We start from the raw sequence: 11,515 nt of genomic DNA on the forward strand, positions 1-11,515 counted from the left end.
GCGGGACGCTGCAATATGGCTGAAGTTGGGAAAATGTGCGATAATCTTGTCTAGGTAACTCAATGCACAAAAAGGAAAACCCATTTGTCTTTAATTGGTTGGGTTCAATACTAATCCATATCCAATTTTATAAGTACTATTTAAAATTTTTGCACACCAATATATGCCAAACGGTTCGCTTATGGCAAAATATGACCACATTGTTTATTTAAGTGTATTCCTACAATGCACAAATTCATACATCCCCTAGTTTTCTGCAAATTGTCCAGTCATGTATTTGTTGATCAAGATTTTGGAAGCTTTCTCAGAAGAGTGATTATTTTGACCAGTTATTTTTAACGACAACTTTCACTAAAAAAATGCATTTGTGATATGTAGGCTCCGCTATATAATATTTTCTGTGTGCGCTCGAGTCTGATACCTATCGAGCTCAGATAGACAAAGACTCAGTACAGATATCTCTTACGCCGATGCACGTGAGTAGGCAACGGAGGCTATGACGGATAAGTACGAGCCGGATAACTAGCCAGCGGAAACCACAGATTGCTCTTGATAATATCAGTAAGAAGTATTCTTTGGTAATCAAGTGATTAAATAATTGATCAAGTGATATCAACCAATCAGAAAGACTAGTCAAAAACGCGTCTCTTTAGGGAGTTTGTGCGTCCCTTACCAACCGAAGCCACGTTCATTTTCCAAATCACTTTCTGTGTTACGGCTAATTATCATTTTGAATAAACAGATTTGATTTTCAATTATCTCTCTATTAATTGAGTGGGTGCATTGCTCCAGATGTATAAGAGATGGAATGGATGAATGTGGGATTACGATGTTATGTGATACTCCTTTCATTGCTTAAATTATCTTCTACTTTAGGCGTAATAAGGTAACCTTCTTCCCAAAGTGCAGTAAATTGTACACCTTTAGTTAACACCAAAGGTACTATGAGACATTCACGGTCAAAATCACTGCACCTTGCATTTAGTGAAAGGATCAGTAGATTTGCACTTTGTTAATGCTAAACCTGTGTCCTTAAAATACCTTTATAACACACATCAGTTGAAATTTGAACCTGTTTTTACATGTCATAGCTCGCTTTTGATGGAGTAAGTACTTAAGACCACTTGAGTGCTTATATATTTATAGTAGTGTATTAGTTTGCCTAAAACAGACAGACTCGAGAAAAGATTATGGGCATGATTACGGCCCTTAAAAAAAATGGGCATACTGCTCCCCATAGCAACTGTTGCATTGATTTTAATGCAAAAGTATTAACTAACGAAAGCCATACTTGGAGCTGCTGTTCAAAGATGAAAAAGTGCTTTGCTTCAAAAAGCATTAGTTTTGGTAAGCGAAATTGCATCGCTATGAACAATAAAGTTGGGAAATGTAAGGAAAATACTCGCACATCACTTACACTACAATTTTATGAATTTGCTTACTCTTTAGCGTTTAATAACACATAATAGAAATGGGAATGAACACTCTCTAAGAGAATGCGAGTAAGAAAATGAGAGGTGAATGTCTGCCTGCAGATTGAGCTACATTGTATTCACTTAACTTGCTAAAATTGGGAACAATCTATGCAAGCATTTCTACCTATTTGGTATTCAAAGATAGCATAACCCATCTCCAATCACTACGATAATCAGAAGCTTATGATTACCCACTTTCCCCGTTAAACGAGATGATTTATTAGGTGGATTGGATGAAATGAAAAATGAGCATTTCACCATGCGCACTTAGTCAAGCCGTTTACCCCTTCCTGACGTATTAGCTGCACCAGTGCCTGTTGATGATAATAATGAACGTAGAAGAAAAAGATGGTAAAACAGGTTTTGAATGGGATTACTTGACTCGAAAGAGACAGATATGGGACGGTGGTTGGGACCAAGAAGTATTGCCTTTAAAAGGCCAGGAGATGAAAGGGAAGCAGAAAAAGACAAATTTCAAGTTAATGGCAAAGACCAAGGTGTTGGTGTGCCATTAAACGCAAAACATGTATTCGTAGGCTGCCTACGTTCCTGTAATATTGAATAAATTTATTTCTCGATATTTAGCTTATTCAGCTTTTGCGTCAACAAAGTAACCTACGTAGGGACGTTAGTGGCAGCCAAAGGCAAACTGGATCTAAATAAGGGGCCAATCCAAATCTTTCATAATATCACGGGTGCAGCTGTCATGTCAATGGCGTTTCATTGCAAAGATGCATTTGGCAGAAGCAATTTGACAACACAAGTGCAAATTATCTTCTTGCGAATTCTTTCAAGTTTCTCCATTTCCCTTTATTTAGTTGTGATCCTAATGTGCTTCGCAGCTCTATTTCAGCTTTTTTGCAGAATAATCAGACTAGGGTCAGCAAAGACCTATTTTTATGCTACTGTCAGATGTCATGTCTAGTCCCTTCAAATTTGGCTAAATGCATTTAGGGAGAATGTAAAATAGGGAAAAGCGAAACATGGTTTTTATAAGTAATGACAGCAATGTAGATGGAAGTGGGCAATAAGGTCAGTTGACTTTAAAACAAATTAATTCACGCAATTCAAATCACGAACTCTGTATTTTTAGGGAGGGGTTTGAGCCCAGAGGTAAAATCCAAAAGCCGTTTCGAATTATTTTCCTCTGCCAGTATTATTTGTGTCATGCAGTTGGAGGGAAATCCACCCCACTGTTTCATAATCCGCCCTTTTTAAAAGCCTAATGACTCCTAAAACGCATGCGGGGCATTACCCGAGACTAGTCCACCTCTATTTGGCATTTGCATGCAGATGCCTTCTGCGTAGCAAGGTAAACACAGCAAAGTTAGTGGAAAAGTCATTTTAATATTCTAGCATTCTAGTGAAGCATAAGAGCTTTAGCAACATTGAATCTACAGGCGAAAAGCTCAAAACTATTGATAACTTACAGAGACTTCGTACGCAACGCCTTTCCCTTCCACTTTATTGGCATGAGTGTGGTTGCTGAGACTACGGAAGAGTGTTTCTGAAACTCATGATTATTAACCTTCTGACGATCACATATTTTTTGTGCGAGAACAATGCCTTAGAGAGGTGGTACAATCTACCGAGACAAAATGTTCACGTATCTAGGTACACAAATGGACCTAAGTGCGGAATTACTGCAATATATCTGTTACAATCTATTTCAATCACCAAAAAAACAAATGTAAGGTTTGATTTTCTATTCCCCAACGGAATCCTTCGCCGTTAGTTCGTGTCGGATTCTGAAATTTTAAGGTACTAAAAATTGCCGTAGGTTGATACTGTTTGTTGTGGATTGCTTTAATTGCATAGCTCACTTCTTCGGCATTACGTAGGTTTTCACTAGCCTTATGCTGCTTATAAGGACACACAATGTCTATCAATTCCCCATTATGCATTTCGGTATGTATTCGTTCGCATTTAATTGGTCAAAGTGACCACGCTGTTAGCATTTCCTCCCAAATGTGGAAAAGTTGAGACAGTAGTCTTTTTTCTCTTGGAATACCATCGCACATGCGTTGGTGCATACACGAATGATCTAGACCAACAATGTAAATATATTCTTGCTCCAGGCTGTTCGCCTCCTCTTGTATAAACATTACGAAACTACAGATTATGGGTAAAAATAAACTAAATACTATTTGCTTTTGTATGAGTAGATTGTAAAAACGCACAAATTTGCAGTGCATAAATAAAAGGGGCTCGTCCGATGGCTTTTTAAGAATGTGGGCTCTTTTTTGTCAAAGTATCTTTAACAAAATTTCATTTGTGATATTATACCTAAAGAAAACGGTGCCTACTGGAGAAGCCAGACGTAAAATCTTTGCAATACACTAGAGTTTCTACATTTTACTGTTTTTCATTTGTTAGATTTCAAGTTATCCTTTCTGACTACAGTGTGGTCGTTTCCATGAAAGAAGCATATCTGCAACGAAATGCTAGATGTATATTGTGCACTTTATCTACACTCTTCCTCCTTTCGCATTCCACTGACGCCACAGCACCTTGCTCAGCCGACTCTCACACGCTTCTCTCATCGTCATTTTCTCGGATCTCAACTTCAGTTCCCTCCCGGCTCCCCCTCCTCCGACCTCATACTAGGCCTATGTTCTTTTAGTAGGTTTCATTTTTCTCTCCACTCAACTCATATCTTACCATGACATTATTAGAGGCTTTAGAGATTCAGCCTCTAGACCAGTCTAAGCATAGACTGGCCCATACTACACTAGACGAAACCACAATTTGCCAATTACTGCACCTTGATTTGGCGTGGCTTAGTTTGCCGCACCTTGTCTTACCATGCTCCAAAACTTGTATTTAACATTTCTTTACTTTCTTTCTGCCACTCCAGTTTGTGCCATTTCACTTGGCCCCAGTTCCACCTCTTCCTACACCTCCTCCTCCACTTATCTTCTGGAGAGTTGAGGTAAGCACTTGCAGTTCGTGGTCTAGCCTTCCTCGCCCTCCATTTCCCTCTCCTCTGCTTCTAGCCAATCCGTCTACTTGATTTGTGACTATGCCTTTCTGTCTCACTGCCCGTTTGTCCGTACTTGTGTGTGTCTTTGCCAATTCCCCTCTTTTTTCACTAGACAGCCCCCTCAACTGGTGAGGCACGGAAGCAGGTAAGAATGTGTGTATGCGCATGTGCGTGTTGGACTGTGCATGTACATTCGCCTCACCTTCACCTCCTAACCCGACCCCCTAGTCTACGAAACAGACATTTCCATCCGAGGTTAAGTGAGACTTACTCTGATCATTCGTTTGTTAACTTTTTGGTTGAATTTTTCCAACTTCTCACTTCATTTATACTCTGCCATCTAACCAATCCCAATACTTTATTTGACCTCTTTTCTCCTTCCTTCAGGTTGAAATGTGCATTTCGTACGAAAACGAAGAGGTATCCAAATGTTGAAAAGACATCTAGCCCAAAGGGCGACATTAGGGAAGTTTAGGCTGAAGACATGCAAAGTCGACCACACGACGCATCGAAAAGTCAAAAGTCCCACACCATACAGACATGGAATAAAGTGGAGCGGCGCAATGGAAGTGACAACAGACGAATTTGAAGGCGAGTTCCAATATTGCACTTGTGAGCGTCGCAACCAAACAGTTTCTCTCAGTAGACAACGAATATTATAAGGATGGATATCTTCACGTTCGAGCTAGACCAAGACGACCTGTTACCAACCCCCTACATTCCATGAGTGCCAAATGAAAGGTGGGAAGTGGAATCCGCAAATTTGAGGAGGAGAGGGTACCGGAAGTAACGAAATGGAACAGTAGACACAGAGCAGAAGCACACGAAGAAAATGAAAACAAGGTGAAAACTAAAGCGCAAATAAGGATTTCTAGACGCTTTGATGTTTTCGAAGCATTGCTGCCCGAAGCACCTCACAATGTGGCTTTTACGACATTGATTTCAAGATCCAGTGGAAACCACTTTGTACGTATCTATGTGCTTTAAGCTATCCAGTTTTGTATCCTGTAGTATTTCTTCTTACTCTCTCCTTCTCAGTTAACGTTTAAGAGACTATTCATTTACTGGTAAGCTTTTAATGTTGTCATTCCAGTCAACGTGCTGAGCAAAATAAGCATTAACAAAGTTGGTTCTGACGCATTAAACTCTTCTTATTTTCTCTTATTCTGCATTTATATTAGTGACGCCATATATGTTGATTACGCTACCAACAAATTATTTAATTTTTTTCAAGATGAAAATTCACAGAGCATTTTATCACAGTAAATATAAACAGACACCACTTTGTGCTAGTGGAAAACGAAAGCATTCAGCATCGCTTCTGTCACCGAACGTGTTCATACAGCATCACCAGTAAAGGAAACTGCAACAGCAACAGCAGATAATCCTGTGTGAAATATAATGTACTTCACAAATTTGCAATAAAGCATAGTGCTTGTAAGTGGCAGCCAACAAAAGCCTCCGTGCACAATGGTAAATCCAACTTATTGGATGCAATCATGCATGTAAGTAAAAAGCTTCGTTAATCTCCCGTTTTCTTCAAGCCATCATGCTTCTGCTTTACTAGAAGGTTTTTCAGCCTAAAGAATGGATGATTTAGTGGTTAAATTTAACTTAGAAGTACTGGATATGTGATTACAATGGAGATTATAGCAGCAGCAAATTTATGAGTTTGGATTTCTGGGTGGATAATAAACAAATATAATTATTGACAATTATCAAGTGAAAAGATTGGTTCGAACACACGATACCTGAAGCGAAAAACCCTAACTTTTAAAAAGCAAATTGTTCGCAGACAGTTCGATTTGACTGATCAATTATTCCGCGCCTGCTAAACCGCAAACAGATTTTTGAAAAATTTATTTCTCAGAAGACCACGTGAAAATATGAGTTGACAAAGCACATGAGCTGTAAATTTCCGTGGTCACGAAACACATTTATAAGTGTCTTTTATGGAAATACAAGTTGACAAAATTAAATGAAGTTAGTTCTCTTCGAAATAAGTCTTATAAGTGATTAAAATGCAGCTTGTCCAGTACATGCGTTGTGGGTAATGCAGAATACAGATGTTTGAATCCTGTATAAGTGCCTTAACTTTTCAAGCTGTTTAGTTTCAGCCACACGCAAAAGGAGCTAGGAAAATACGTTTCAATGACGTACAAATTTTGCGCCTTAGAAAGTGCTGCTTTTGATTGGTCAAAGCCATACCCATGTTCCTTTTGCATCGGCTTGTTTGGCACCTGAATTTTTTATCACCACATTAAGTAGTTGCGGCCGACAACTTTACTATCACGGGAGATGCTGGTGGCTCTAAGGAATACCAACTACTACCCAAACTTCAGCAGCATTTGTGTTACTCTTAAATTATACTTCCAGACTATTGACAGTTCAGAATTCAGCGGACAAGTTCACAATCCGCAAGTAATAATCAAGTAGGGGACCAATTGTAAATTCATGCTGATGAAAACTACGGTATCAGAAGAATACTCCTCCTTTGTCAATGCAAAGGTATAATTAAGAATTTAGATTTCCAGGCATTTTAGAATATTTCTCCATTTACGCACTTGTCGCATTCGCTTTTCTGACCCATACCACGTACAAACTAACAAATTGAGCTGAAACACTATCAAGCATAACATGGCAAAGTTCATTTAAAATGATATAAGTATATAGGAATGATGATAAGCTGAGATTTCCGCAATACATCCAGCATGAGCGTATGCACGGTCTGTGCTCATAATTTACCTACATTATCATAGTTGCTTCCTAATTTTACCATTGAGGACCTCTATAGCGCACATGCCTACACAAACAATCACTACATCATAATAATATCTTTTTAATGAAGCACATAAAAATGTTTAATTAAGTCGCTATTACAAATGACCGCAGCCAGATCTGATTACCCATTGTAAGGAATGGCGAATGAGGCATTTTGTGCCAGTATATAAAGCCTTAAATAAAAAGCAGTTTCAAGGACTTTTAAGAAGGCGAAACAAAAGCAATGCCGATTCTTAGACGCAGGTTGATTCGAAGCTTGTGCTTCTAATTCAGGGTTAGCTTTACCTCTATCACCGACTTGCCATTTTGCAATAGTTCTGCTTTGTAGTGCTTTCAGGCTCAAGTTTACTTCAATTGCTTAAAACAATGGAAAAGTGGCAATTGCATTGCATTGCTGTGACACATATTTCTCCTTTCTAAACAGGAATACTTTTTGGGTATATAAAAGAAGAGATGCATGAATTACAAGTGTGTAAATTAACCACAGTTCACCTCACGTGCTGCAAACGTTTGTGCATTTCACTTGCACAGTTTAGGGAGAAACCTTTTAGCTGTAAACGTACAGGTGTGGCCACCGCATGACTTTTACAAGAAAAAAAGAAATACACAAGCCTCATTTTATTGTAAGATGGCTCTCCTCTTCTCAGTCATCCTTTGACCTGTCGTGACAGGTTTACTTTAACGCCTACGCTGCATCTTGCATTGTACGGTCCCGTGTCTTCGCTGAGATCAAAATAAGACAATAGGGTGGGAATAAACACAAATTAATAACGTACAGAATGCTTGAGTGGTCACTATTATAGATCAGAGTCCACGCTGAAAGCGAAATTGTAGGCTGCAAGAAATTGCGTGCTCATGTAGTTTAACACAAGTTGAAACAAAAGTTGCAAAAACCACTACATAGGCTCCTTTTTCCCCATATTTCATGGATTAATCTCACTGAAGTATAAACTACTAAATTAAATTTCTGGCAACTGAAAAGTCATTTAAACAGTAATAAAAACGAATGGGCACTAACTCCTTACTACCCGAGACCGGTTGATGCTCTGCCTTAAGCAAACCAAGTGGGCCCTTCTCTACCTGTAGAATTGTCGATCCAAAAGCAGAATCGTTTGATAAATAACAGGATTTAATGCATCTATTTTCCTCTGCTACAGTCCTCATAGATTGCGGTTAAAGTAATTCTCTCGTATTATTCTACTGTTATTAAACTCACCCACTGTCCTCTCAAGTTTGATACACCAAGGAGTTCTTAATTTAATAGATTCAACTTTTACATGAGTGGTGCGAATTTCTTGCATCACCAAAAGGACCGCTGAATGATGGACTCCAACCGGTTAGCTAGAAATATCGCTGGGTGCCCATGTTACAGGCATGAACAAAAGTGGATTATAAGGCCTTAGATGATTGATTTGTCACACTACCTAACGGTGACTGCAGTTTAATGACACATTAGCGAATGCTATTTAATTCCATTTACCACTACTAGATAACGGTTAGCCTACCTCTGGATCCCATCACCACCTCCGGACGTCTGTCAGTCAGTTCGGTCAACTCCTGCATATTGGCTACTTTGAGTCAACTGAGGTCATTAGGCAAATTGTGAGTTGATTAGTTGACTGGTGTTAATAATGATGCACTTTCCACTTAAATTGATGGAGAATATCAGTGGAGATCCTTGAAATGGTCTTTCTATCACCTTGGCTAAACACCCGTCCGGTATTTCATTGCATTGCTCACCTATCAATTTCAATAAAATCCGGTAAGATAAATGTTTTGTTTCAACTGATGATGAAAATGACCTCTAATACAAACGTCATGTGATTAAAAAAGGGCAAAAGTGCTCGTGATGCATCACTTGTGCATATGCGTTAACTCAAAAACTTCGCAAACCTACTTGCTTGTAATACCCACTTATTTGTGTGGGTGCACATTCACTGTTATCGTGTGTGTTACTTCTTAGCTTCATCAAGTCGATTCCTTGCCGCAAATAAGACGTCAACGCCTCTCTCTCCCGTCGTTACGAGATTCTGCCCAGCACCGTCTTGCTGTGGAAACTGCGTTATAAGTGGATGCTCACGAAAACGGCGCTGGACCCAAGGAATCAACGAATCTCGCTATTTCAAAATGCACATCTGCAGTGAGAGCAAGTGTATAAGATTGGTAGAAAACAAACACATCAGAGTAGAAGGCCTGCAAAGCAGCCCTGTATATTTAAATGCCCCTTTGATAGGAGCTAGGACACTTTCAAATTATTTATGAAGACATTTAGATCTAAAAAGTTATGTGAGTAAAACACGACAGTTTTGGCATGTAAATGGCATGAATGTTGATATCTGTCACTCATATCGCTGTAACCTTTCAGAAAACCTTTGCGCAGGTTCTTAAATAAGGACTCAGATAAAAACAGATGCTGTCAAGGACAAAGTACGAGGCAAATTCCCGCGGTACCACCACAGGAGAATATGTACAGGCGAAGCTGATTCTAGGAGCCAAATTCACATATTTCATTTTAAGGGCTTGAGAAATAAAACTCGTACAATGACATGATTTAAATTTAGTTCAATGAGCTACAATTTTACTAACAGGGAGGTTGCATTAAATAAGGCGTTAAGGATCCATATGCTACATAAGCTGTGCCTTGATATAAAGTAAAAAATAACTTGACATTTTAAAGTGTATCACTACCTAATATAAAGTGATTGCTGGACATGCTTATGTATGCTCCGACTCTGGTTGATTTGACTCCAATCTAAAGTACTGCATTGAATGAGAACAAAGCCTTGGTACACATGAATGTAGTAGTAGCTTGCCTTCTGCTTTTCATTTGCATAATCACGTTACCAAACAATGATCATGCTTCTCCAATGTATTAACTATTTGCTACATTTAATCTACCTAAAATGAAAAAGAATAGTAATATCCGCCACCTGCCATTTCCATATTTGCATTAAGTATTCTTCATTTGGCACATGTTTTTGACAACTATGCAATAAAACTTAAGATAAAATTGTATAGATCAAAGTGTTGGCTAGCTCAAAACAACCGTCAAGTTTCAAATGATAGACTGACTGTTAAAGCGTGGTGTCTTGTGCAAAGCTCGATAAAATTATTTAGGTTGAAAATAAGTAAAGTGGATGTCTTATTTTCAACCCTATCTACCCAGTCCCAAGCATAACAATTTGACTATCATTTATCTGTTAAAATACAAAGATATAACATGGAATAATTCACACACATCTTGGTTGTGTTACTAAAATAACTGGAAAAGAACTGTGGAACATTTCCAATCATCATTGGTATCGGTGACTTTCACTAAATTTACGTACATCACTGGTTGTGCACTTAGTAAGCGTTTTCAGTCACAATTCATCAACTGCGTATCCTCCTACATTTGCTGACTGGTAAACGCTGGTAGCAATAACATTACCATTGCATCCAAACTTAAAAATGAGAGTGCTTTTAGTTAGTGATTGGTCAAAACTGCCTGATGCAATCATGAGTTACAAGGTCACTTTTATGCATAAATATGTGCGATGAGCCTCTCAATTTCTTGGTCCATTTGTCGCAGTGTCATCCGAGCTGGGTGAGTTACAAATCAGTAAAAATAAATTATGAATTTGTATTCTCTGTACCACCTAGAGGACTTATGGTGTCGAATACGTCTTAGTTTCCTCCGAGAGAGGCTGAAGCCATGTCATCCTGATTTCTACTTCAACGTGTCAGCGGTCTTCAGATTTTGAATGGGCGCAAACTCTTGAGGCCCATCCAGACGTGCGGTAAAATTGTGCTCCCTCCTACTGGTAATATAGAATTAATGGTATTTCTTACACATGGTAAATTTGTGCCATTTAACTCCCTATTGGAATATTGCTTATAGTAGACACCAAATGTGAATATTTAACCTATTTCACCCGAACTATCGCTTATAACATTTCATATGTTATATAAAATTCAGTTAGGTGCATTCCAAGGAACCTGAAAACCTATCAGTTTACTAAAAGAAGAGTTAGCAAAAAATTAATTCGCTGGGTTAAAATGCCAACACAAGTTGCAACGAACAACCATTCAATGTTAAGGTCCCCCTCAAAAATTCCTCAGTATTTTGTTTTCGGAGATAAACATTGAGAACGTACTGAAGGAGTTATGGGTTGGCAAGCGAAATGACCTGGACATTACGACATGTCAACGGAAAGGAAGGTCGAAATGTAGTCTTTGGCATTCATCCATTCAACTGTCCAAGCTAGGCAAGTTTCATTGCTTGAGTATTGGCGAA

At 38.7% G+C, this 11,515-nt stretch overlaps 2 protein-coding genes across 2 annotated transcripts in view; one reads left to right on the forward strand and one right to left on the reverse strand. All coding sequences in view use genetic code 11, as the record gives it.

Moving 5' to 3' along the window:
• Nucleotides 1-1,795: 1,795 nt before the first annotated feature.
• EGR_08099 (hypothetical protein) lies at nucleotides 1,796-5,724 on the forward strand (the record flags this gene model as incomplete). Its single annotated transcript, XM_024497348.1, has 4 exons — nucleotides 1,796-1,953; nucleotides 3,090-3,170; nucleotides 3,852-3,925; nucleotides 5,552-5,724. 4 exons carry the CDS (start codon nucleotides 1,796-1,798, stop codon nucleotides 5,722-5,724), a joined length of 486 nt encoding a protein of 161 aa, XP_024348219.1.
• A 3,106-nt stretch (nucleotides 5,725-8,830) lies between these two features.
• Nucleotides 8,831-11,515, reverse strand: part of EGR_08100 (hypothetical protein) — a gene marked incomplete at both ends in the record, with an annotated part of 9,646 nt that continues 6,961 nt past the window's right edge. The window contains one exon of the mRNA XM_024497349.1: nucleotides 8,831-9,043. Within this exon, the coding sequence (XP_024348220.1) occupies nucleotides 8,831-9,043 (213 nt within the window). The remainder of the gene's footprint in view (nucleotides 9,044-11,515) is intronic.

The sequence above is a fragment of the Echinococcus granulosus genome (genome assembly GCF_000524195.1).
Source record: "Echinococcus granulosus chromosome Unknown EG_S00096, whole genome shotgun sequence".
Classification (NCBI taxonomy): domain Eukaryota; kingdom Metazoa; phylum Platyhelminthes; class Cestoda; order Cyclophyllidea; family Taeniidae; genus Echinococcus; species Echinococcus granulosus.